Raw genomic sequence first — 26,476 nt, forward strand, 5'->3', positions numbered from 1 at the left:
CACTTTCTCCTTCCCTCCCCCATCTTGCCTTTAATCTCTCTCTCACTTGTTTTTTTCTTCTTGCAGGTTGATCAGTTGAAGGTTTCTCTTTACTTCTAGCTCACCCATTGAAAAAGCTCAGTTAAAAAAGAAGGAAGAATACCCCAAGTTTGAAAACTGTGTAAAAACATTATAAGCATAATGTAGCGTTTTGCCAATGTACAAGTTCACTTATTGTGCCTTCAAATTTGCTTTAGCATACTATTTGAAAATGTCAGGAGGGAAGATCTCTCCATCACGATCCTTTTTAAGTGCTGTCTCTTAGTGGAGAAAAATGTATTCTGATCCTCGGAGCTGGGACTAAGGTTGGATCAGCCAACCCGACCATCGGTGGAATATAATTTTTGATCATTCCTGGAGAATGAGCATAGCTCCCACAATCTCTGTTGGTTTCTCTCTCTCTTACACACACACACACGCACGCACGCACGCACAAGCAGCTCTGCCTCTGTAATGACCTGCGTGTCAATCTTTGTCCAGGAGCTGTGTTGGAAGTTGTGTCCATCAAGAAGATGCAGCACTGTGATTAGAAGGCACTGTGCCCCACAGTGAGACGTAGGCAAATAGAACAAACTATAAAACCTTAGTGTGCAGCGTGACTCACTGTCCTGCCTCAATACACAGCTTGATGAGGTCTTGTCAGCAATCAAGCAGACAAGACCGTGTCATCCGGTCTGTCTTCGCTTCTGAAATGGCGAGTGTTTCCCACTTTTCATCCAGCTGAGCCAATTTCCCTTCCCATCTGCTTACACACCAGATTGTCCCCAAATAGCACTGGACGACCATGTGACAGCCCAATAGGCCAACTTTTCGAATGAAATAGAACCTTTAGCTACACAGTTGTCATAATGTGTAAAATAGAAGGGTATGCACAATGAAATGATTTCAAGGCAAATTACTGAGAGAAATATGCACCAGAGCTATTTATTTACTAATTCTTGTTTGTCTGTATGTCAAGTGAAAAATGTTTGGAATTGTTAAGTAAGAAAGTGAAATCTAAATCTTGTACAAATTAACAAATAAAGACATGTAAAAACATGTTTGAAATGCTGTAAATCAAATTCTGGAAATTATTATTATTATTATTATTATTATTAAAAGCACACACATTTCATTGATACTCACTTGCCATATGCTTGTCAACACAGCAGGTGTGGCAAACAAGTTTTTTTCAGCTGATTTTTTTCCTTCCAAAAGCACACCATGCAATTTACTTGTTTGTGTGTCAAAGTCTGTGGGACTGAGTGCCCGAGTGCCTGTCCCTCCCTCTATGGTAAACCAAAGAGAGGAAGTACAGGCCCCTGGTAGATCAAATTAATCAAAGAGGAAAAAACTCACTGGACAACCCAAAAATATCTGAAATATAAAAGTCCAGCAGTGGCACCAAGACAACAGTAATTTTGAATTCCTGTTTGTTCTTCAGCTGGTAGGAGTTCAGCAACCACACAGTGTGTATTGCATGTCTGAGGATCCTAGGGGAGCTTTTAAGAGCAAAAACAGGCTTTTTGGTAAGAGATTGGAGCACTCGAGACCTCAGGTTATTTTCTGAAGAAGGAAATTTTGTTGGAGAGCGAAAGAGAACATGTCCATGCTCATTTTGGAGACTTCTAGAAGGCAGAGACTAAAGTGCTAAAGCTCAGGAAATGGTAGTGCAGCATTATAATCTGCTCCATTGAAGTGTGCACTTTTGCCAGCTAGCAGAGAACAGAGTGCTTTCGGAGTCCACTGTGAAGACAATGTCCAACACGGCTGGTCACCGAGCGTCAAGACCGCTCGAGACAAACCAGGAGTGGAACACTGTGCCTTTAAGAGCTGCTGTTGTGGCTCTATGGTCTCTCCACCTCCCTGTAATTACACACTGCTGAACTGGCTCTGCCCTCACCCTCAATTTGTGGTGGCGTGAAATCAATATGTGCTCTCCAACAATAAACAACTGCCTTTTCAAATTATAGCACCTCCTTAGCTTTTAAAAAAATAAGAATTTTGCAACATTCAGCTTCAGCTTTCCCTTTATCAGAAAGGAAGGATGAAACAGTCACCTAAAAGTGACAAAAAGGGTGGTCATTTCAAGCCTTTGTAGAGGCACTAGGATTCACGCTGAAGACTCTTATTCACGGCATGATTAAAAGATTCTTTCTGCCAAGTTCACATTTCGCTTTGTGGAAAAGGGAAATTCCTGAATGAAGTCACCTACTGTGTATTCTTCTACTCGATTACCTTCACCATAAGGCCTTGTTTTAAACAGCCACTTAGTAAACAGTTTAAACTGTAACTTTCAAACAAAAACGCCAGACCACTAACCATGGTAACCTCACCATAATAGCAGTCTGGCAACGCACACAGTTTATCGTAGCTGATTTACATAGCAATTTGTATTTACCATTGTTTTTGACAATTATTATGATCTACATTTACCACACCTACACTTGCTACTTACTCCATTTTTTTGTTTTTCAGCAGTGTAACTAGATAAACTGCTGGTGCCTTTCACAAGCGAGGAGCGAGTAGTGGTCTTTCGCCTTGTATTTGCTGTATTAAACAACAGCTATTGTTGGGCACCAGTGAAACCACTGCATCCCAAAGGCATTTCAAAGTCCTTTTCTCTTGACCGCCAAAAGGTTGCTTCAATTTCAATTTAATTCCTCTGCAGCCCCTCCTCATTTGTCCAGAATGTTCTTTACTTTATAAAGCCCAACTTGGTCAGACTGACAAACATCAAAGCAAATCTAAATTTGTTCTTGTGACTCCTGCAACTTGGTTTTAAGTTAAAATGAGAAAAGAAATGCAAAGAAACTCATTAAAAGTATGCACTGGTACTGGTACTCCACAAATTTCAACTCAAATGTAAAACTGTTCCTTATATTTCATACAAAAATCACAGGAATAACCATAACTGTAGTTATTGTTTGTGAAATTAACTATTATATCTGAAAGTGGTGCTCATTATCAGCTGTTATATTTCAAGCTGCTAAATTTTATAACTTGAATTCTGCACTTTGTAGGTGTTTTAGCAATCAGAAGTGCTTATTAAGCTATTTTTAATAGGGATAAATTAACTGAGAACTGTAACTCTACTTTAATAAATACAGCAGATACAGAGGGCACAGGGTCCATAGTTGTTAAGACGCTGTGATGAAGGTGTTACCAAGACTACAACTTGTAATAAAGGATAAAAAAGCAATACCACCCCCTGGTGGCCAAAGGCAGATTTTCCTTCAACCCCATCCAGATCACTGTTACTTGAACATCCAGCTGGGGCTGCAATCACTGGTGTATAAATGATCGATATTTTAGGCAAATAACACCAGTGTAAAGAGTGAACCCTAGGATCTTGTGAAAAAGAACTTCAAAGCAATCTATACTGAATTACATGTGCCCTTAAACGGAAGAGATCTACCCTTATCTTCTTACATAAGGAACAAAAATGGCAAGAGGAGTCCATTCAGTCCATCCAGCTTGTTTGGTTGCTAGTAGCTAATCGATACCAGGATCTCCTCCAGCAGGTCCCTTGAAGAAACCAGGTTATCAGATTGGGTCTTAAATGCTCTTCTCTTTAGTTCTCATTTATGATTCACTGTCAACTCTAAATAAGTCCACTGGGTTAGTTTTGCCAATGCTTTTGAGGACTTTGAAACCTTGATTTGATTCCTTTTTTTTCTGCTGCTAGAATATGGGGGAAAACATTTTCATTTTAACTAGCATTGCAATAGTCTTTTATATCTTCCTCAGGGCATCTTTCTCCACTAATATACTTTTTACCTGTCCTCACTGTTTAGTAAATTGTTTCTTTAATTGGATCCTGCATTTTAATATGAAATTTGTTAATTTATGCAATATCTAATTTTACTTTACACATTATATACTTTTAATTGCTTTATCATTGTGCTTATATTTTTCCTAATTAAGGTATGGTATTTAGGCTACTGCTGTATAACCATTGCTATCCTTACCCTTGGAATGAACAGTTTTAAGCAGAATATCTTTAAACTTACCTTTCCAGTTCCTTATCCATCTTACCTACTTCAACACCATTTAAATGATCTCCTTCACAGCCTGCTTTCTAAACTCGTGAACCTTTGTTAGACATCTACAGTATTGTCAAAACACAGCATTTTATATTATAATGGTTCTCTCACCATCCTGATTGTTTGAAAGCTTGAAAACTGAATAAGAGCAGTCATTAATCATATATCCCAGTCAAACAGCTGATACCTTGATGGCTTTTCCACAAAATGAGAGGAAAAATTAAAATCTCCCATTATATTATCTTCCATTAGATGTTCTTGATTTTAGTATATAAAACTGCAATTTATGTGTGAATTGTACTTCTAACTCTATGCCTTTTGAATGTTTTCTTAAATACAACACAATACCCAGAGTATATTCAATAGTACACTGACAAGAACAGAACAAACACATAACCCAAACAAATTTCACAACAAGAAGGGTACTGAGATTAAAATAGATTTAATACACTATTTATGGCACTCTTTGGTAACAGTGCAACAACACATACATGATTAAAAAATGTTTAGGAATGGAGGATTGCAGTGCTTAGATTAAAAGGTACATAATTTGCAACCCCTTACCACAAACCACCTTAAAATATAAACATACTTAGACAAACACTTGGGACAGATGGCTGAGAAATTAAAAAAAAGTCACCCTTATCTATTGAGAAGACACCAGTAGTGTGTCACAGTAAAATCCAGAGTCATATGATATTACAGTACATGCAGAGCACAAATAATGCAATGTCAAAAACTTTTACCTTAAAAATAACAATTGCAAGGTAAAGGAAGAAAAAGTGCAACAGTTATTTACAAAACACTGCTGTGCAGTTTGAAATTTGAGAAATCTGGTTTCTCATTTCCCCAGAATATTCACCATCTACCCACCTCCACCAGGAAAACTCCAGAGCAACCAGGACTCATTCTGCCTGCCCCTGAAGAGCAGCTAGCTCTGCCAATACAGAGCACAGGAGGCAAGAAACAAGAGTTTCCCAAGGTCTAGTAAAGAGAGACAGGGAACCCCAATACCACAGAGAATTGTCAATTTGCATGGGACAGTAAACACCTCCCATCTGGCCCTGACCCTGGATTTGACTGCCAACCTGTGGTGATGATCTGCACTGTCCTCTCAAGTCGAACCACCAAGCGTTCTGGGGTCTCAAAAAAGAGAAACTGGAATCCATCAGCTATTCTTCGGAAAGGCCATGCTGTTGAGTATTAGTCCCAGAGCCCATTTTGTCTTTAAGGATAAGGCCTTACATCTCATACTGTAAACAGCTGGACATTAATGCCAAAGTGATGCAATAATGCTGTACTATTTGGATCAGATCTCCCCTGTTGGAAAACTACTTCGCAGTCTGAGCACTTGATTCAGGTAGACTAGAATGCTAACACAGCCACTGGCATAAAAAGCAGGGAAGGAAGCTGACTCATACAACAAGGTCTGGAGTCAAAAATATGAAAAGTAAATTACTTGACAGAAATTTTAAGTGACTCAACAAGTCGGGCTAAAAATTATTTTTAAAACTCAGCAGCTCTCCTCAACACCATCTTATACAATTTTCAGTTCTCTGGTTCTCCCCATTAAATGCCTAAGGAACATTTAACATGTCTATTAACAAACAGATGAAATAAATAAGTAACATGCAGACCTAACCTGAGTCAAGTTCTTCTCTTAAGGCAAAGCACTTGTTTGCTGTCAGCAGTCAGTGCTAAGGCAGCAATCATCCACTTTACTGTCAATTACCATCTATATTGCTCAGGTCCAAATAACATTAAATTATTCTTCACCACATTTTCCAGAAGCTCGTGAAATGCCATATGATGTTCTGGGTTTTCAGGGGAGGGAAACATTAATTAAGGACCATTAGCTTTGAAAATGACTCCAGTGTGAAAACAAGTATCGCCTCATCAGCCAACAAGAGGACAGTGTAGAACAGCAGACCCCAGTCAATATTTCTGTAGGCTCCCTAACAACATAAATAAAAATAGTAAATAAATATTTTTAAAGACTCCAAAACGGAGCAGTGAAGATGTGCAAATGATATTCAAAACACTGTGGTGCTGTCACTTTACCCTTTGAAGTGTTACTGCTTCCCTTTTTGGGGATATGTTCCATATTAACATCAATCCCATGTGACTGTTCAGCTAATGCAAAATAGTTTGTACTCCGTCTTTGAGATAACATTGTAAGATCCACACTAACTTAAAACTGCTATAACGAACCTTGAACTAAGACTAAAAGGCTACTTAACGGTCTGGAGCACATGACAGAGCTGTGGGGCTCTAGCAAAAGAGTTTTATGTCAAGAGTTTTGTGTCAGTCATTTTAAGCAAAGCACTCAAATTTTAAGCAAAGCAAATGACTCATTGAAGAGCTGGTGACCACACGGTGCGCCACTGCATTCAGGAAGGTGTCTCGGTGAAATCTGAAAGTGACCCACTTCATGACAACCCAGCTCCTTGGACATCACTCACTGATACCCTCCAGCCAGCTGGGCTGTGAAGTAAATGAATCTAAGAAAGTTTTCTTTGACTTTGAATTAAAAGTCTGAAACTGGTGTCTGTCTGCTTATTGGTGACATTCTGCTTATTGTCAGGGTAAAACAATATAGGATTTGGTAAGGTCAGAGACCTTTCAGTTTTCTGTGCTGTCTCCTAATACTTTCCACAATTTGCATGTAAGCAGAGTAAATCAAAGCTCAGAAAAACCTTGGGGACACTGGACTATTACAAAGCTGAATCAGGACTTTTTCAGCAACTGCTGTAACACTTCACATCCAGAAGTAAAAGATGAATGAGCAAAAAAATAAAAAGCAGTAATGAGAACAGACATCATAAAGGCAAACAGTAAACATGATGCAGCAAAGTGTCAGGATTAACCAGACAAGGGCTATAGGAAAAGCAGAACTTTCAGAGTCTCTGGCAGTAAATCTGAGTCTGACATTTAAAGCTGAATATATATTGTTTTTGGTTTTGTAGTGAAGTTATATGGTTGTAAGGTAAATTAAAGGAAACCATGCTAAGACTGTTCCATTGATTAAAGCTGCAGATTTCCATTAACCAAGTGTAATATACTATTCTATAAGAACCTCTGATTGTAGTACTGATGCAAGACACATGTAAAAGCTGCTAATAGCAAAAATGACTTAAAGTGGCATTAGATCATGCTGCTGATAAAGAGAGGCAGTCACCTCACATTTGAAAGTGCTTTGCTTGGTTCCTTTAATTTAACTGCAGCAGAACTCTGCTCCCTGCAGGTTCACCAAGACACTGAAATGGTATCCTGACATCATGTGGTGCAAACTGAGAACTACAGCAACAAGTAAGTTAAGATTGTCCTTAGCAGGTAAGTACCACAGTAACTCAGATCACCCAAAGGCTCTTTCTCTAAGCAGAAATTCAAACCTCCTAATATCCAATCAAAAGTGGCAATGCATATTATAAAACAGAAAAATACTGCACTGGTCCCTGCTTATTGTCAGGGTAAAACAATACAGGATTTGGTCAAGTCAGAGCTAATGCTTTAAATAATACAATTTTCTATCATATTTTCACAACTTGTGATTTAAAAAAATGCACATTGTGCAATTCCTTTTTGTGTAGTACCTTTTAACATTAATTATAGCATGCAGGTTACCAAACCCAGTAAATCAACTCATTTCATTGCAACTCAGCCTTTAACGACAGCTCATTTGTGGCTCATCTGGGTCTGCAGAATTTTTCTAGAGACCTAGACACGCTGGTCTTACAGGAACAGGGTTGGAAAACCATGTCTCAGGAGATCAGACATGACAAAAGGCACCTTAAGAACAGAATAAATTAGAGAGATTTTGCTTCTATCGCAATTAAATATCTAATGAGCAAACAATTCAATAAAAACAGTTTTTCACTAGAATCAATCTGGTGAAAGATATGGTTTAAAGTGCCACGTATATGGGTGAGAAGGTCACTTCTAGGCCAGAGGAAAAGTAACTGGTAATAAAATTGGACAGCTTTTATTTGGCACGTTCCAGCGATATGCATTAGAAAAGGAATCAAAAGGACCAAAACGTATTAAAAGCCATAACACTTGTGCAAATAGAAGACCGAATGTCAAGAGTCAAGCACAGGGTTCACTATAAGTGTCCAACTGAACATTGACTAGTGAGAAAGAACTGGAATAAAAATTGTTTTTAAAACTAACATATAAAATAGTTTAAAAATACCATGAAATACTATATTTACTTATACCAAGGTAACCATTAAAACCATTTGCACACCACAACAATCACCTTACGAGTCTCCTCTGAAGGGAAGTTTTAAATTAGCCAACAATGTCAGGCTAATATCTGTGGTCAGGTATATGTGTATAAATGAATAAAAGGCACTTCGTTTGCAAGATTCACATATCCAAACATGTTTGAACACAAGCATAAGTATTGCTCTGCTGGTGTCATTTGGTTTTGTTCTAGCCAAAAACTGGGCATTTGTGTTGTATCCACAGATATCCCAGCCAAGATGCCCATTCTCTCCATGTGTGTGAATATAACCAATCATACTCAGGCCGATGTCACCATTTTTTTTTGTAGAAGACAGAAGAACATGAATGGCCAGTGTCTCTCCTCAAGAGTCTCTTTCCTTTCTTAGTGCTAAATGACGGACAGGATTTTACCCAGCAGAAGAACATGGAGATCTGGGAGAAACACCGAAAAGATCAACCACTTTGAATTCAAGAGCATCCTCTCGCTAGGCCTCACTCCCACCGATACTGCCGTCCCCAAGGCCAGGGCGCCAGGGCGCCAGGGAACTAGGTCTCAGGGCTGCCAAGGCCTCCTGTCTCGCCCACGCTGTCCAGGAATGTGTTTGTAGTGACACTTGTCCCCAAAGTGGCAACCAGTCGTCCTCCAATAGTAACACTCGTCTCCATTCACAGGGTTTCTACGCCTCGACCTGCAGAAGAACACCAAACCAAGTGAATTCTCAATCTCCTAATCGCACTTAATCACACACACACACACACACACACACACACACACACACACACACACACACACACACACACACACACACACACTTCCGAAGTGTTTGAGTGGGTTGGGTAAGGTGGCACTCCACCCTCTAGACCAACGTACCAGTAAGAGGACTGAGGACATTGTGCTGGAGGAGGTGTTAAATTAAATATTCCATGGCATTGCTCATGAACATAAGGAAGTTAACCCTGGTGTCCTGGTTAAATTCTGCTTCTACAATTCTGACCTACCTAATGTTCCCACTAAGCTTCATCAGTGAAGCAGTTTCTCACATCATCCGATCTGCTGTGTCATGGGTGCAGCACGTCAGTGGGCCCCATCCTATATGTAAAGTGCTTTGGGATTAAACATGTATAAATAGCATTATTTTGAAATTATTATTACAAATCCAAGTATGCCCAATGATACCTCCCCCACGGCTGATTGTAGCTCTGTGGCTGACAAGGAAGGATGCCTACCCAGCAGTTGTGACTGGCTGCGAGGATGACAGTGACACAGAGGGGGCCGATCTCTGAGGGGAGGGCGGGGCTCGCTGAGGCCGGCGTTCTGGGTAGCGGATCACCAGCCTGGTATTCTCGATCTCCACCCCCTGGACAGAGCAAACACAGCACGAGTCACTCACACTGCATGCAAAGATAAGAAAACGGACACATGCAGGTTCGGAAATTGCATAGGGTGTGAAGACTATGTCATTGGTTCTTAGGTAAAAAAAACAGTTATTTACTGGAGAAAAACCAAGTAGAACGTAAAAGAAGAAAAAGCAAGTCAATGTAAAAGCTGTAATGTGAATTTGAAGCTATGGAGTTTTTGCCTGTTTCCTATATATCTGAGAAGACAGCATCGCCTGAAGAGCTGGGAGACGCTGTTAAACTGGACGATTTAAAACATTTCTGAGCAGATTCGGGTCATTAATCCCAGCCTGACTGAAAACCTGTAGACACGCCAGCCCTCCAGGACCAGGATTGGGGACCTCTGCTCTTAAGGGACACTTTCATGAGGTATTCAACCTCTTGTCTTGAGCACTAACCTGCAGTTTTTCCATTGCCCGGGCCGCCATGGGCGCTAGCTTGAAGTTGACAAAGGCGCAGAACCGTTCGTGGAGGACTCGGATGCTTTCGATCTCTCCGTAACTGCAGGGTGACCAGAGGGAGATGTTCACAGGCAGGATGGGGTCAGGACTGCAAAGCACAGCCTTGAAAACAGAAGGTACAGACAGGCAGACAGACGGATAAACACAAGTAGACAGACAAGAAAAAAGGAGCTAGACAGAAATGGCAACAGATATCAGGAGGGGGACACAACCAGAATAAGAAAAAGGTAGGAAGGAGACATCGCACAAATGAACAGCACAAAATACTTGGCAGGCACACATTCAGTAAGCCAGCATAGTGGCCTTTTCTTGGATCTTAGATAGCTTCACTGTAGCATGAGAACATGAATACAGATTTGTTCATATTCAGAACGGGAACATGACGAAAGACGACACCACAGCACTACTTACCTTTTGAAGATGTCTCTCAAATGTTTCTCTTTCAAATCGGTGGTCACATTACCAACCCAGAGAGAGGCACACTGGCTTCTGGGGGGAGCCAGAAAAATATAAGAGACTCGCTTCTGGCACGTAAAAACAGAATCTGCACTGTTACTCCCGATCAGAAAAGTCAAGCCCTCGTCTATAGGACAACACTGAGATACTGTACACATGCGCCTGCTCGAATTCTGCACCCCACTCTTCAACGTGGCTTCAGCTTGGAGCACACATGCTGTTAGGTGTCAACACGTAACTGGTGACAGCAAGCACACGCATTCCTTAACTGACAACAAGAAATTACCTGTTGAACACAGGTATGCCAATTAATCAGAAGAGTGAAATTGTCAGTACCAACTAATGTATGTAAAATGAGTGGGAAAAAAAACACCTGGCACATCTAACTACAGGTTTGTAGTAAACGGGCATCAGAATAAGTGACTGCAGGAGCTCAATAAGATTGCCAGCATATTGAAAACATGAAGCTTGATTTTGTCAGATCTTAGAAGCTAAGCAAAGCAGGGTCTGGTCTGTAGGGCGTAGGAGACCTCTAAGGAAAACCAGGAGGCTGCCAAAAGTTGTGTTATTACACCAGTAGGTGTTGCGTTTCATGATAAACAATTTCCAATGTGATATGGAGTTCGGAGGTGCCATCCAATGAATGAGTCTTTAAAACAAGATCTTGCCTGCTTTGCCATTAAAGATCTCATGGCACCGTTCACAGGAGTAAGGGTTAACGCCAGTGTTCTGGCTAAATTCCAGTATTGATTGCTCAGTCAGGCCATCCTAAAGCCCCCCCTGAATCTAATTAGTGAAGTCATTTAATTGCCCACATCTCCACCTGACTGACAGCTGGCCCATAATGGCAGCTGTGCTTCACCCAGCTGGATGTCGTGGTTTAATGTTGAATCAAGTGGGTCTATATAAAAATCTTAAAATAAATGCAATGTATTAATATGAGGTAACAAACTGCGTAGACTAAGGCATTTTAGAACCGCAGTATGTGCTCTGTGAGCTGTGTCAATTAATGATAGGATATTTCCTACTTAATGGCAAGTTCAAACACTAGGCCTGTCTCTGTCTGGAGCTGTGCTGAAAAAGGTGCACAGAATTGTAAATCAGGAATATATACTAAAGAAGAACTTTGATCTTTCAATGAAGTTGAAGGTTCCTTCAAGTAATAAAGTATTGGTATAAGAATTGATAAAAATTCATAGTTTTTTTTTTCCAACATCTCATTACAGTGTAAGTTCCCTGCCTTCCTCTAATAGTCTGCAAAGCGTCACCAGGTATAGTCTATTAGACGTCCAGTTAATCTGGTAATGGCACTGGGTGTTCCGAAGGACTATCTAATTAGGTCATGCATATCAATCAGGGTAATATCAGGCATAATGAAACATGCTTACTCAGGCTGGTCCAGTAAAGTGTCGAATTCACCCGAGACTTGGAGGAAAGAAAAGGCAGTCAGTTTAACTGTTTGGTTCTGCAAAAGCTACTGAAAAGTGGAACACGAGGTGACAGAGTGACATGAGTGACCACACAGCCACTGGCTGAATGAGATGTATTGGCATTTAAAAACAGGAAAACAACATGCAGCTTTGCTCATTCTGACATATTACAGGAAAAAAAAACATCACAGAATCATAATGATGTCTGTTTGACAGGGGAAAAAAATACAGGAGTGGTGTTTCTGGTAGATTGGCCATGGTGAGTGAGCTCAGAAATGTGGGTCAGTCCAATAAAACAATAAGAACAACTGAGGCATTTGCAGGTGCTGATGTTTAAACTTACACAGCTAGGTTTGCATGTTCTTCCAGCATTTGCTACTATTTCCTTCCACTTTCCAAAGACATGCTAGCTAGGCTCACTGGTCTCAATCCCTCCTTACTCCCTGTGCTCCTGGGACACAGTCTGAGAGGCCATGACCCTCACTAGATCACACAGCTTTTTGATATTGGAGAGATACTGTAGTACTCGTGTTCGAGATATTTCTTGCTCCCCCCCGTGGTCAAGGAAGGCAAAGCACCCCATTCACCAATGGAACTGTCCACATGTCTGACCTCCATCAGGTTCTTACCTTTACCAGTCTGAAAACAAGCCAGGACAGCCTGCACTGTGGTGAACTTGTCCAGGAGCTGCACGCTCTGCTGTTCTGTGAAGCCCAGTTCCTGGCAGAAGGGACGGACCTCGGTTAGTATGATCAATTTAAGTCAACCACATAGCTAAAAGAATGTGCTTAAGCTAGAGAGACACATTTGTTAAAACCATGCTTAGAAATGTACATCTGAGAAGGCGTTTGCCAATAAGCTTTAACATGTAAGGTGGTTAAAGGCCCAATAATACCATAACGGAACTTTGAGAGCACAGAAAGGAATATATAAAAGCAGTTCTGAATTTACAGTCCGAAGAACAATTTTTTTAATTGTTGATTTCAGAAAGGTAGACAGAGGTTTGAAGGAAGTAGGGTGAGAGGTGGGACCAACTGGACAGAGATGAAATGTGCATATACTGTACATGCAGCTCGGGCCAATCAAAGCAGCAGCTGAAGGGCTTCTAGGCAGAGCAGGATTTGAATCATGAATTGAGTTTAATTTTACCCAGTCTGAGAAACCAACCAAAATTACTGATATGCTAAACACAAGCACAAAGGCATCAGGTAGCATCCAGCTGGTAAAGGATTAAACGTTTGACTAAGAGTGTTGCAAGGCCAGCATGTCAGCCTGTGATTCAGAGAGAGGAAAGCCATAAATTCCTGCCATTCACAGCACAAGGCAAAGTAAAAACCCCAGAAAAATAGAATTCCAAAAGAATGAAACTCTTGTGAAGAGAAATCTTAAGCTTGTTTACACCTGTCACAAGCTGGATCAACATCGGGGCAATTTTAGGTCATTTTACTTCTGAACGGTAAATCCAATAGAGTTTTAAAATTACTCTGTGCATGTCTGGGACAGACAAAAGAGTGCACACAAAAAAGGACTGGCTTCTGCCCTGACATGGTTATACCTTTGCACTTCAATGACCAGGTATTCTCACAAGAGAGGAAAAAAAAACAATTTCCTCCAAAATCTCCCAGCAGTTTTGTGTTTTAAAATACTGCCTGAAATCCATACTCTTTTCAAGTGTTCATCTGTTACAAAGCACAACCTCATGCAATACAGGCGGTACAGCCTAAGCCTCAAGATCCAAAAATAATCCACTCCCTTGATCGTCTTATCCTCTGTTGGCACAACCCCCTAAACCTGCAACCGAGACCCCACATTCCAAAATGCAGCCCCAGTCCCACAACCCCCCCCAGGCCCCCCTAGCCAGGAGCCCTGCAAGGCTCTTTACCATGAGCTGCAGGACTCTGCAGGCCAGCAGCTCGTTAACAGCATCCTCACAGTCCTGGTCCAGCCTCAGAACCTCCTCCAGCGCACATTCTGCTTCGCTGTACCTCTGTCCCAAGAAGAAATGACAAAGGAGTCAGAGGGGTCAAAAATGCCAGCTAAAATTCAAGGGTCAAATACTAAACATAAGTGCTTTTCACTTCTGGTCCGTAGGAGTTTCAGGTATCATGGGGAATTAAAAACCCCTCAATAACTAAAGACCTAGAAAGAGAGGTAATTAAGACCAATCAAGTCAATGACTGATTCAATTACATCACTGGGGCCTCGCGTTCAATAAAAGCCAAAGACCCTTTAAATCTCCAGAACTAGGAGTGAAGATCCCTGCTGCAGATACACATACACACCAGACAGAAACAAAGAGATTCTACCCTGCGTTAGAACTCTGCATCACATCACCCCCCTAAAACCATTACATTGGAGTCCAGGGCTCGGCTTCTACAGCCTGTGCTTGTAGTAAAGGAAGAACACAACACACAGAGACGCAGTAGCGACAGTCCAGCACAGATAGGGCTGAGCAGCTGCTCGACCACAGACCTTCATTCCCAGCAGCGCTCTCCCCTTCCTGAAATAGCCTTTGGGCCAGTCAGCAGCCAGCTGGATAGACCTCTCCGCGTCGGAGAGAGCAGAGGGGTACTGCTCCAGACGATCGAAACAGTACGAGCGATTCCCAAAGAACCTGCCACAGACACATCAGTCACGAGTGCTGTTGAGAGAGCCGTCCACGGGCACACAGCTCGGAACTGCAGCGAACGCTGACAGCAGACTACCTGTGATCCTTTGGATTGTGTTTAATAGCTTCTGTAAACATGTCGATGGCGTGAGAATACTGTCCTCGCTGTACCAGCTTGATCCCTTTTTCTGAGAAAGAAAAACAAATAATTGAACAAGTAGAAACTATCCAGTCAAAACATCACAGCGCCCTGAAAAGGCACAGAATATCTGCCTTCTTCACCAAATACCAGATTCCAGAGGCCAGCAGGCTTACAGTAAGAGCTGATACCAAAAAGTATATATTGTAGTATTACAGGCAATTACAAATTCCCTGAGCTCTTCTCAAGCATTTATATTGTCATAATCCTCAATGCATAATAAACTTGAGTACTGCCGCAGAGTAAAATACCTTGAAGAGCTTCTATACTCTTTTGAACCATTTCTGTGGGTATACAATCTGTCAAATATTTTGCAAACAGTTTAAAAATAAATGGCTAAGCCATATAACCAGTGAGAATGCTCCTTTTAAGGTGTGCTGTTTGTACCAAGGCAATCATTGCTAGGAATGGGTAAGCAGCAAAGACTAATCTTTTATATATTTGTTTGCAAAAATACCACGTTCAGTCCACAGTTGCTGAACAGAGCTTGGATATGAGAGGCAAGACAAAGAAGGCAAATAAGGAGTAAATAACATGTTAGAAAAAAATTAAATGATTTGATTACAAACTTAAACTAACAAGCAGCTTAATTCTGCTCCAATCAGTGACATCTGGCAACGCAGTGGAATGTTTGGTATATTGCTCGCATTTTGTCTCCAACTTTCTATAAACTGTTTAGCTGTACAATAATCTACACCGAAGTTGCCCGAGCTTGTCCAGAAAGTAAACAAACTGTGCAGAGCTGCGACTCTGTTGGTAGTGCCCAACCTCTCCATTCTCATGCAGTGATTGCAGCCTGTAAAGGACTGCAAAATCAGTCATCATTCATGTGAGCCTGTCACGAAAGGGGAAAGCTCACCCTCGACAAATACAAAAACCACAGACGCCAAGACACACAGAGGTGCTGCACCCACCTGCTAATGAGGTGCTCCTCTTAGCCACTGCATCTGTGCATTTCACCTAAAACCATAATCGAACATTTTGTGTTATGGAGTATGGAGGTATTGTACTCATCTACAGGCAGCATCCACATTCGCTTCTATGACTTTAATGCAAAAATAGATTACATAACATTTAATCCTTATTCTTTAAAAAAGAGGCACTGATCTCAGGGAAGTCACTCTTCAATGCATTTACATTTTAATTACATTTGCATTGACACTTTACAGTTCAAAAAAGATTGCAGTGACAACAGTTGTCTTGTACTTTTCCTGTAAGGAAGCGCTTTCATACACCACTATGTAAGCAGCTAGTGGAAACCAGGCTTCTGAATGCTCTTCTTGAAGCAGCAGCTTTATCTTCAAGGTACCCAGACTGCCACGGCACTAACCTGTCGCGTTCCGGCTTCGTTCTCTTTGTTCTCCTTGGACCTGCGGCCTGGTTTCTTCCTGATGTGGCTGGCAGCATTGGCGACAAAGGCACTGCTCACATCCCACTCGGGCTCCTGCACACAGCACCTTTAACAGCTCTGCCTCAGTTCTGACACGCAGGCCCTACAGACTTCACTGCTCCAGAGACCATCCAGGCGGCCTGAATTACATCACAGATTCGCCCTCCCCCTGCCCAGCTCACAAACTCACCACCTTCTGCTGGCCAGAGACTTCCAGCTCCCACTCAAAACAACCTGCCATTCAGACTGCGTTTGCTACTAACACTGTTGGCCAACTTGAGAGCTGGCTGAAGGTTTTATTGAATCGGGGCATTCGATGCTGCCCAAGGTCTAATACTGCCAACTGCATTAGCACCTAGTCAGTACGGCTAATGGTCACATTCTCCTGCTATACAACTTTAATGACCACTTTTTGGTAATTGTCAAGTTTTTAAAAACTAACATTTTCACTCAGATCTAAGCACTGGACCGTTTCCAGGTTTTTGTACAATATGCCACATGCCCATCAGTTACAGGTTAACATCTTCGGCAAATGCTGGCACTCTGTTGGAATTACAATGCAGAAAATGAGGACGAACAGTACAACCATGTGCCACCTGAATCAGCGATGGCGTTACCCAATATGGAGCCCTTCACCCACCTCTTCGCAGGGGCTGGGACGGGGCTGGTGGTTATTCTTATTCCCCGAGGCTGCTAGCGGTGGGACAGACTTGCCCCTGCTGCGCGAGACCAGCTCAACCATCTCTCCTTGATCTTCCTCACTCTCGCTCTCGCTCTCCTCCTCAGAGTCCTCACATCCTTCCTCGTCCTCCCCCTGCCGACACACACTCCTCAGCACTGGCAACTGGAATAACAGGGCCTTTCTTTGCCAATGATACTTTCCTGAAAAGTCCAGGTCTTTACCTGTCCGTTTCCCTCATTCTTCTTAATTTTCTCCAGCTTCTTTCGCTCTTTCTGTCGCTGAAACGAAAGTGGAAGAGGTGGCTACAGTGTCCAAGCACTAGAGAAGTGTCAGGGGGAACTACAGTTACTTCCTGATGGGCGAGAGGAGGGATTGTTAAAAATGATGTAGAGGGAACAGTCACTTAGCAAATGAGTTATTTACAAAATAGAAGAAAAGTACAAGCTAAAGCCTAAACAGGAGAATGGAAGGCAAGACCCAGGGCAACAGCGAGAGGAAGCTGGGAGTTCAGCACTAGTTCACTTTGGGCCCCCAGGACAGTGGCTATTATACTAGCAGCCACGGGAGGTAGCGAGACGACCCCAGCTGTGCGTTCTGGACACAGAGGTACATCATGCCGTTTATAACTGAATACCAGCTTTACAAGCCTTACGGTTTATTCACTTTGTGAGCCAGATGTCTAAAATATTCCACACCAAACTTCATGCGTTTCGAAAGTTAAAGGTGTGACCAGTTCGAGTGCGCGCACAGTGCGACAGTGGCGCGGGTCCCAGGCTCACCTTCCTCTTGGCCCTGCGGCGCTCCGCTCTGCGCCTAGCTCGCTCCTCCTCGCTTAGCACTTCCTCCGGGCTCAGGCCGTCCTGCTGAACACACTGCAAAGCTCTCAGCACTGGGCAGACAGTGCTTTCCCACCCTGAAGGCTCGAGCCCGCTTTTTAAACCTTTCCCTCCTTGGCGCATAACCAGATCCTTTGCCATCACCCACTGCCCTTTGAGCAACCCTTTCGGCAAAGAAAATGTGCCTGTTACATCCCAGTGTGTGGTCTGTGTGTGTTTTCTTATAGCTTTGGCTTTTGTTCGTTTCTGTTTGTCTCTTTGTACTTTCGTTTGTTTGTGTGTTTATCCTTGTTTTGCCATTACCTTGCCCAAACGTGTTATATGTTCAACCTTTGTGTTCTTTTGTAGCCTGTTCCTGTTGATTACTCTCGATTTCCCTTATTTGTATTCCTAGTTCACTTGTGTTTTTGTGTGAACTTTTGTGTATAAGGTTAGTTTAGGTTGTTGGGTACATTCTACACACTTAGTTGATTTTGTATTAGTACACTAGTTTAGTACGGCCGAGTGTCGTTTGTCTTGTATGTTTTTAGGTAGTCAGTGGAGGTTAGCTAGGGTGTTGAAGACACCGAAGACCGTGTGTATCCCAAAACTGATCAGCCCCCTGGCATTCCCAATCATGACCCTTGTCAGTAACCCAGAAACGTGTGTTGTGCCACGTAATGAAAAATCAACAAGGTTCAATTTGCTCATCAAGCAAGGTACAATGGAAAATCTCATTTAGCAGTAGAACCACTGCTGAAGAAAACAGGGACACTTTCCCTACAATTTCTAATAGCGCCTCCATCTTAGAAATGAACAGCGGTGAAAAACCATTCTCTCAAATATCGGGGCATCACACGCCTCGTACCTGGATTATTGCCTCATTTCCAGGCCTCCTCTGTGGACCCGCTCGTCCATACTCCATTTTCTCCTTGGTCTGCTCACTGGAGCCGTCTGGGAAAGGAGGCGAGATTACTGACGATGCAGACAGGACAGCACAAGACACTGTTCTAGCAGGACGTTTATGGTCGACTTGTTTTCAAGTATGAGTTCACAAGAATATTTTCATGCAATAAGTAATGTGATAGCCCAGCTATTACTTAGCCAGGAAACAGATAAGATGACAAATTAAAAGCTGGGGAATAATCAAAAATAGGAAATAAGAGAACAAAGAAACACAGACGAGAACTATAACAGGACAGTTTGCACATGAGCAGCACTGAGGCACACAGTCTATGCGTGGACTCTAAGAGAAATCTTAAACATGCAGACTGAAGGGAGAACATCCAAGAGACTCTCTTCTCCTCAAACTGTACTCAATCCTGGAGGGAAGCAGTTAAATTAGAAGAATCCTGGTGGTTTTTGGATGATTTTCTAGAAAGGCTCCTGCATGGTTCAGCTCACACTCATTTGCCCGGGTCAAACAGACCAAATCCAATACAAGAATTCCAGAGACTCTGTGACTAAGGATTGACAGGAAATTACAGTGGGTATTGAAAGTCACCACCCCCTTTCAAATGTGTACCTTTTGTTGTATGACACTCTGAAAATAAAAACCAATTAAATTAGGCTTGTTCCATTTTTATTAACAAACAGTAACCCACATTAGCCAAGTGAAAATACAATTCTAAAACATTCTGAAAATTAATTCATGTTACAACAGTAAAATACCTTATTTGGATAAGTGAACACCCCCCTTACAACTGCATTTGTAAACTTGCTCAGGTCAATCACCTTACAGATCACACAACAAACTAATTGGCTCCCACCTGTGATCAACTGTGGTGAGTTTGATTAGATCAGAATAAAAGCAGCTGTTTCTAGAGGATTCCACTGCTTAGAAGTGCATTTCAAAACAAAGAATCCACTATGGGCGGAAAGGTGCTTTCAAAAGAACTTCGAGATAAAGTTGTGGAAAGTCACAAGTCAGGTGATGGGTATAAAAAGATTTCAAAGGCTTTAAGTATCCCATGGAGCACAGTCAAGACCATCATTAAGAAGTGGAAAGCGTATAGCACCACCCAAACCTTGCCTAGATCAGGCCTTGGTCATCCCTCCAAACTGGATGACCAAGCAAGAAGAAGACTGATCAGAGAGGCTACCAAGAGGCCGATGGCAACTTTGAACGAGCTACAGGCCTTTATGGCAAAGACTGGTCATTGTGTGATTGTGACAACAATATCAAAAGCGCTCCACAAATCTGTATGGAAGGGTTGCAAGAAAAAACACACTCCTTAAAAAAAAGCCACATCAAGTCTCATTTATGTTTTGCTAAAAAGCACCTTAAAGATGCAGTGGTCACAAGAGACCAAAATCGAACATTGTGGCCAGAATGCAAAACGGTACATCTGGCGAAAACCCAATACATCTGACTATCCAAAGAATACCATTCTTACAGTAAAGCACGGTGGTGGCAGCATCCTGTTGTGGGGGTGTTTCATTTCAGCTGGGACTGGGGCACTTGTCAGGATAGAAGAGAAGATGGATGGTGCAAAATACAGGCAAATTCTTGAAGAAAACCTGCAGCCCTCAGCCAGGAAGTTGAAAATGAGAAGATGGTTCACCTTTCAACATGGCAATGACCCAAAGCACACCGCCAAAGCAACCATACAGTGGCTGAAGGACAGGAAGGTGAATATCCTTGAGTGGCCTAGTCAGAGCCTCGACCTAAATCCCATCAAAAATCTTTGGAATGACTTGAAGAGGGCAGTCCTTCAACGGTCACCATGCAGTTTGACTGAGCTTGAACAATTCTGTAAGGAGAAATTAGCAAATATTCCTCCCTCTAGGTGTGCAAAGTTGGAAGAGATGTATCCAAACAGACTTGAATTACAAGGCTGTAATTCAAGCAAAAGGTGCTTCCACCAAGTATTAACACGGGGGGGGGGGATTCTCTTACCCAACCCAGTTATTCTACTTTTTTATTTTTTTATTTTTCAGAAATGTAGCTTTAATTTTTCACTTGGATGTTGCAAGGTACAATTTGTAAATAAAACTTGAAAAAGTCTGATTTTATTTGTCTTCTTTTTGGGCTTTAGGGCAACAAAAGGTGAACATTTTGAAAGGGGGTGGTGACTTTCTATACCCACTGTACTTAACCAGCAAATTCCTGTCATGAACTGTAGCATTTGTTCAACTAAGCATCTAACACACCACACACAAACAATGTTTGCTTCTTGTTTTTAGTTTCTGCTTGGCCAGCAAGTTTCATTTTCAGAAGATCTGATGATGCTCCCAGCTCCAGCTGCTCAATTTCATTATTTTTTTTAACGAATGTCCACTGGCTTCAGCACAGGGACAATACTCCACATCGCTCTTCCATTCTCTGCTGTCTTGTGAAGAAGTATATTTCTCCAATGGCAAGCAGGACAGCCCCCACACTGAATAACTATCACAGACATGGACAGTTGTGGTTATCTTCCTTCTGTATACAATTTCAGGACATTGCTACCTTGAACAAAAAGAAAATGTCAGGAATATAGATCACGTGAGGCACAAGAGGTGCACAGCCTTCAGGAGAGGAATTCATAGTTTAAAATATTGCTAAATCACTCCAATGGTACTGGCCACAGATGTGAGAATGGTCTGCCTGACTGCAGCAGTCTTATAAGGGTTTATGAGGGTCATTCTGTCAAGAACTCAGATATCATAATGCATGATTAATATACTGACCACCTGTGACACCATCTGCAATGCACACTGAACAGCAAAACGTCTTGTGGAACTAAAATTCATAATCTACTCTTATAAGCCTCTTAAATACCCAAAGTATGAAGGTACATTTTCATTGACATGTTATCCAGTAGCATTTAGAGGTAGCCTTTTTTTGGACAAAGAAACTTCAAGTTCCTCGAAATAAGAGGCTATGCTGAAATTCCTGGTCATTTGACAAAACATTCCAGCAATAAATTCTCTTTTTATTAAATATTCCCTGACAAATTGAGATGACGGAGCTCTTACTTACTAACAACTAACCTGAAGTTAGATGGATGAGCCTAAAAATTCTTAGATCTTATGACAAACTCAATACAGCAATGAAAAGCCTATGGACACAAAACCAGTCTTCTCTTCCAACCGCCATCTTTAGCAGGCTTAATCAATAGGTTGTAGTAAACCATTTCTAAACCCACAACTTAAACCCATCTGAAGACTCAAAGGAACAGTTAGATGCCATTTGGCTCAATTAGCTACTAGTAACCAGATGAACGAAGATTGCATGCAGGCATTTCTTAAAAGGAGCCAAGATACTGCCTTTAACAACCTGGCTAGACTCCTAGAACTTGTGTGAAGAAATACTGTACCTCCTGTGCTCAGTTTCAAAAGCACTTCCTTGCCGTTTCCATTTGTTACCTAGGGTTCATGCGTCACTCTTGATTCTTAAGAAAAATGCTGGGGTTGATTTTTCCAATGCCTTTTTAAAAGCTTTTCAAGGATTTTAAATACTTGAATTGGGTCCCGTTATAGTCTTCCCTGCCCAAGGCGAAAAAGATCAATTTTTAACCATTTTAAAGACAATATAAAATACATTTGTGTCACTTTCTGTGTAGTACGAATCTGAATATCACCCTAAGCACACAGTGTCATGAACTCATACCTAAGGCACAGTACACAAACTAAAATTGTTTCGCCGTAGGTACTAAACCAACACTTAACTATAAATATAACAACATCAACAACAAAAATGTCCTTTTTGTCGGCCCGTTTCATTTTGTTTCTGTTACCAGTGATTTTCCAATTAATTCCCAGCTGAAATACAGAGCCATATTTCTAACCTTGTGGTTGGAGCTTTCCTTTAGAGCACAGTTCTGCAAAGCAAAATCCCCAGGTTGTTCCCTACTCTGCCTTTATGACTGATTTTTTTCTCATTTCAAGACCATGAACAGATTGAATCTGCCACTTTCACTATTACCTAAACATTTTCTAGTACTGTTAAATACCCTGTTGCATCACAGGACTTTTAAGTACAGTTCAACTGAATTACAAGCGTCCAGTCCGCTATAATGTGAACGCATTATGTCCTGCGAGGAGCAAATGAGCTTATATAATGAATCTAGCCTACGTCAGTTATCTGTGAGCAGTTGCCCTGCAGCAAGCAGAGTTAATGTGGTGACAAATCTCTGAGTAACCAGACTGAGCACAATAGTACTCAGGCACCCAGTAGGAATCCTATATTTCTATAGCTTATAAAACCACAGACATAGCAGCTCTAGGGTTCGATGAGCGCCACTGGATGACTTTTCACTTGGCAAGCAAACTCTTTTAGAACCAAGAGCGGGAACACGGGATTGTTAAGATGGCAGACATCTTGAAACCTTGAAAAAGCCATACATCACTATAGCCCTATTGAAAGAACGTCGTTGTTGGTTATACTGTAAAAGAATGTGAACCCATGCAATCAACAGCCAGCATTTGAAAGACAATAAATAGAGGGCCATTGTCTTCTTGAGATGGAAAAAGGATAAATTACAGTTGCACATGAACTCATTTGTCAGGAATTCAGCATCTCATCATTCAACACTTCCTGATCCTCAATCCTTGCTTGATCTCTCACAACACACTACAGGTTTCAGGCCTGTTAGGAACAGCTCCATCAGTGTTACTGCAGTTGGACTTGTCATTTTCCTTTCTTTCTCATGGCTGCTTCATGGCCCTTCGTCGGGCAGCACCTACAGGATTAAGACTTTCCTCTTGGAATACAGAGGACATACTGGGTCACCTGCTCCAAGGCGCAATGATCTGGAGATGCGTGCGTTAAGGGATCACGATGCAGGACACTGAAAAATGATCTTGGCTGTTCAAGATAATGACACTCCACCAGTAACCTTAAGAAATATAGCGCAGCATTCATAAAACAGTGCTTACTATTAATAAGGAGGGGCAGATTCTCAGAAGGAAATTCCACAAAACAGAATGGTGCAGCCAAAAAAAAAACAACCTACTGTTATGTTTTATCAAGTATAAGCTTGGCTTCGTTAAGGAAATTTGCCAGCTCTCGAAAAACATCCAGTCCAGGAATAACAAGGTCACTCATTACAGTGCAGAAAATACACAAGTAGTGCGCTATTTTTAAGCAGGCAGCTGATAGAAACCTTCAAATCAAGGTCCACAACCACATACAGTAAGGTCTTCCAAGCAGGAGCAGTGCTGAAGGCAGGTATGGGCCGAGTGACAAGACTGACAGGTAACACAGTTTTGTTGTCAAGTTCCATGGCATGGAGAAAACTGCTGATAACTGCTGTTGGTCCAGCCAGCTTCCTGACCACATTAGGTCAGAGCAGGATCTTTGTGCAGACTTGATCACAGAGTTTAGTGGACACTAAGTGAAACTGGCTTCTACTCAGGGCACAATAACCCAGTTAAAAACCATGCTATAAAAAGGGAGAAACATGCAAACTCCTTACAAAAAGGTGCCCTTTTCCAGAACTCGAGAGCTATGAGACTGTAACACTAACCATCACACTGCCCCAAATGCAATCGGCTTGATTTAATTCAGTCAGTCCTTCAAAGAACGAAAATAGCTTAGCTTACGACATAAACACTAGACACGTACATTTCTGAGCAATGACTCCTCACTGACTGACATCAGGGCGATACACAAGGCGCTGGCACACATTCACGCTCTCCAGTTGGCTGGCGTGGCTCATCTCTCCAACGCACTAACCATACCAACTAAAATAGAAAATATTCTGAAGTCTTAAAAAAACCCAGGAATCATCGTTTAACTACAGCAGGTCCCATAGTGGTTGTGATGAAAGGTTTGGAAGACGGAAAAGGTTACAAAGAACGATTTAAAAATAAAGAAGCCGATTTTTACAAATTAAACTCGATGAACTGGTACACTAAATCAACAGGTAAAAGCGAATGGTAACAGGAACATCACGAAAATTAAGCGACATTCAACAATCATCTAGTCATTCAAAATCTGCACCGTCCTAGTTTGTCGGCGATATGTCACACCAGACTATAAAACTGTTTGAAGGAAAAAACTGCCAAGTTTATAAAACAGTTAACAAGCATTTCCCAAAACACTTTCATAAGGCTTTGCTCCACGTGCAGTGCCTTCGACTTCAAACGCAGTGTTGTTTAAAAGTTGATGTTTAAAAGCTTAACCCATCCAAGCGAAGACGCTTTGAATTGCCTGTCAAGAGGACTTGAAAGATTCGAAGGCCCCATTAAAACACCGCTGCAAGCGAAACTACGCGTCGCACTTCGACATTAAAGAATCCCTTTCGTTTGTCCAAAGAGTTCAAGTTTAAAATGACTACAGCGTGCTGAAAGAGTCTAAGAAATCAATTAAAATCTGGGACAACACCGGCGGCAATTTTCTCTGATAGGCTTGCAATAGTTTGTGTTTATTCATTTTGATTTAAAGATACATAGAGCAAATACTGTACTTAAGTCCATGTACTGCATTTAGAACAGTCACAAATCTTAATTATCCACCGATAACACTGATGTGACTCACCACATCACACAGAACAGTGCAACCCAAATATTCCGAGACGTTTTGCAATGTACAGTACAAGCAATACTAAGTTAAAACGCCTTTTTGAAAGTATATCACCTTTTTATTTTCCTCAGTATTACTAATCATGCACTATGACATTTTTCTCAACAATTCATTAGTGTGCTTTTGTGTTGTTGTTTTTTTAAGTTCGATTTCTTCAGTCAAAGCGACTATGGAGCGCATTAAATAAAATCACTGCATACTGTTTCAGTTCTCCTGCTCCTAACAGACTGCGAGCAAGCTCTCCCTACAGAGGAACACACGCGAGGCGATGACAGGATTACAATGAAGACACACCAGCACAAAGCTGGAAAGCGTTAAAGCACTGGTTTAAAAAAATCTGGTAAGTCTTAAGAACATCCTCACCGCTGCCGATTCCCAGAAGCCGGCGTATATCCTTGGTGAACCTCATCAGTGCGACCATCCAGCATTATTAACAACAGCGAAACTTAAATTTAAAAAGGATAAATACGTTGAAACAGAAAGTTGGAAAAGGAAGCTTTAAGGGAATCTGTGGTTCCTACGCTTCCTGAGCGCGTTTGGCGTCAGCGTTCCAGCCTGATCCTCCTCCACCCCCGTCAGCGTCTTAAAGGGCCAGTAGGTGTAGAATAAACACACACACCCACACAGTTGGCAAAACCTCGAGTCCACCTTAGGGAAACTAATAAAGCCTTAACTTAAAGCGGCCGACGGGATGTGCGCTGGTGACAGGTAACTAGAGCCGCTGTCATATAATTTATGACATTACCGCATGTCTTGTACTGTTTGAAACAGGAGGCTTTGGAAATGAAGATCCTCGGAATTGCACGTATTTCACCGACCTCGACACAAATAGACTTCTAGTACTTTATTTTAAAGTTAAAATACAGAGAAAAGTGTTTTTTTCTCAATAGATAACGTCCGTTTCAACCTAAAGTAGTCGTATTGTTTTTGTCAGTGTTGCTCTAATTATAATGATAGAGCAATAATTTAGACCAACAGTCTAGTTTTACACATCACCCTTCATCAAATGTTTCTTACAATTAGGAATATGTGTAAACTATTGATCAGTTAGGCAAGTAATGTGTTCAGTTATAAACAGAACTATGGTCCTTGGTGGCCACACCAAATGTTTGGTCAAAAGAATCTCTAAACTACATAATTCAACAAGCCACCTACAATTAATCACAATCGAGCTGTTCAAAGTCTCTGGAAGTTGGTGATTTTATGGTTGCCAATAAAAGCTGATGGATTGAGGGT

General features: G+C 41.6%; 1 protein-coding gene across 6 annotated transcripts; it reads right to left on the bottom strand.

The window, feature by feature from the left end:
* Nucleotides 1-4,490: 4,490 nt before the first annotated feature.
* Nucleotides 4,491-25,846, bottom strand: LOC148661487 (uncharacterized). Of its 6 annotated transcripts, none has more exons than XM_088635330.1 (16): nt 25,604-25,846; nt 18,599-18,684; nt 17,695-17,787; nt 17,137-17,193; nt 16,874-17,047; nt 16,174-16,287; nt 15,758-15,803; nt 14,742-14,832; nt 14,509-14,650; nt 13,919-14,023; nt 12,666-12,756; nt 11,995-12,031; nt 10,562-10,636; nt 10,088-10,190; nt 9,519-9,649; nt 4,491-8,980 (listed from the first exon to the last, which is right to left on the bottom strand). In XM_088635330.1, the coding sequence occupies exons 1-16, from the start codon at nt 25,659-25,661 to the stop codon at nt 8,845-8,847; spliced, it is 1,539 nt and encodes a 512-aa protein (XP_088491456.1). In that variant the 5' UTR covers nt 25,662-25,846; the 3' UTR covers nt 4,491-8,844. The 6 variants fall into 6 exon arrangements, with proteins under 6 accessions (XP_088491456.1, XP_088491455.1, XP_088491457.1 ...); XM_088635329.1 differs by having other exon boundaries at nt 10,562-10,639; nt 25,604-25,834; XM_088635331.1 differs by having other exon boundaries at nt 10,562-10,639; nt 17,695-17,778; nt 25,604-25,833.
* Nucleotides 25,847-26,476: the final 630 nt, after the last annotated feature.

The sequence above is a fragment of the Lepisosteus platostomus genome, chromosome 6 (assembly GCF_059453375.1).
Source record: "Lepisosteus platostomus isolate fLepPlt1 chromosome 6, fLepPlt1.hap1, whole genome shotgun sequence".
Classification (NCBI taxonomy): domain Eukaryota; kingdom Metazoa; phylum Chordata; class Actinopteri; order Semionotiformes; family Lepisosteidae; genus Lepisosteus; species Lepisosteus platostomus.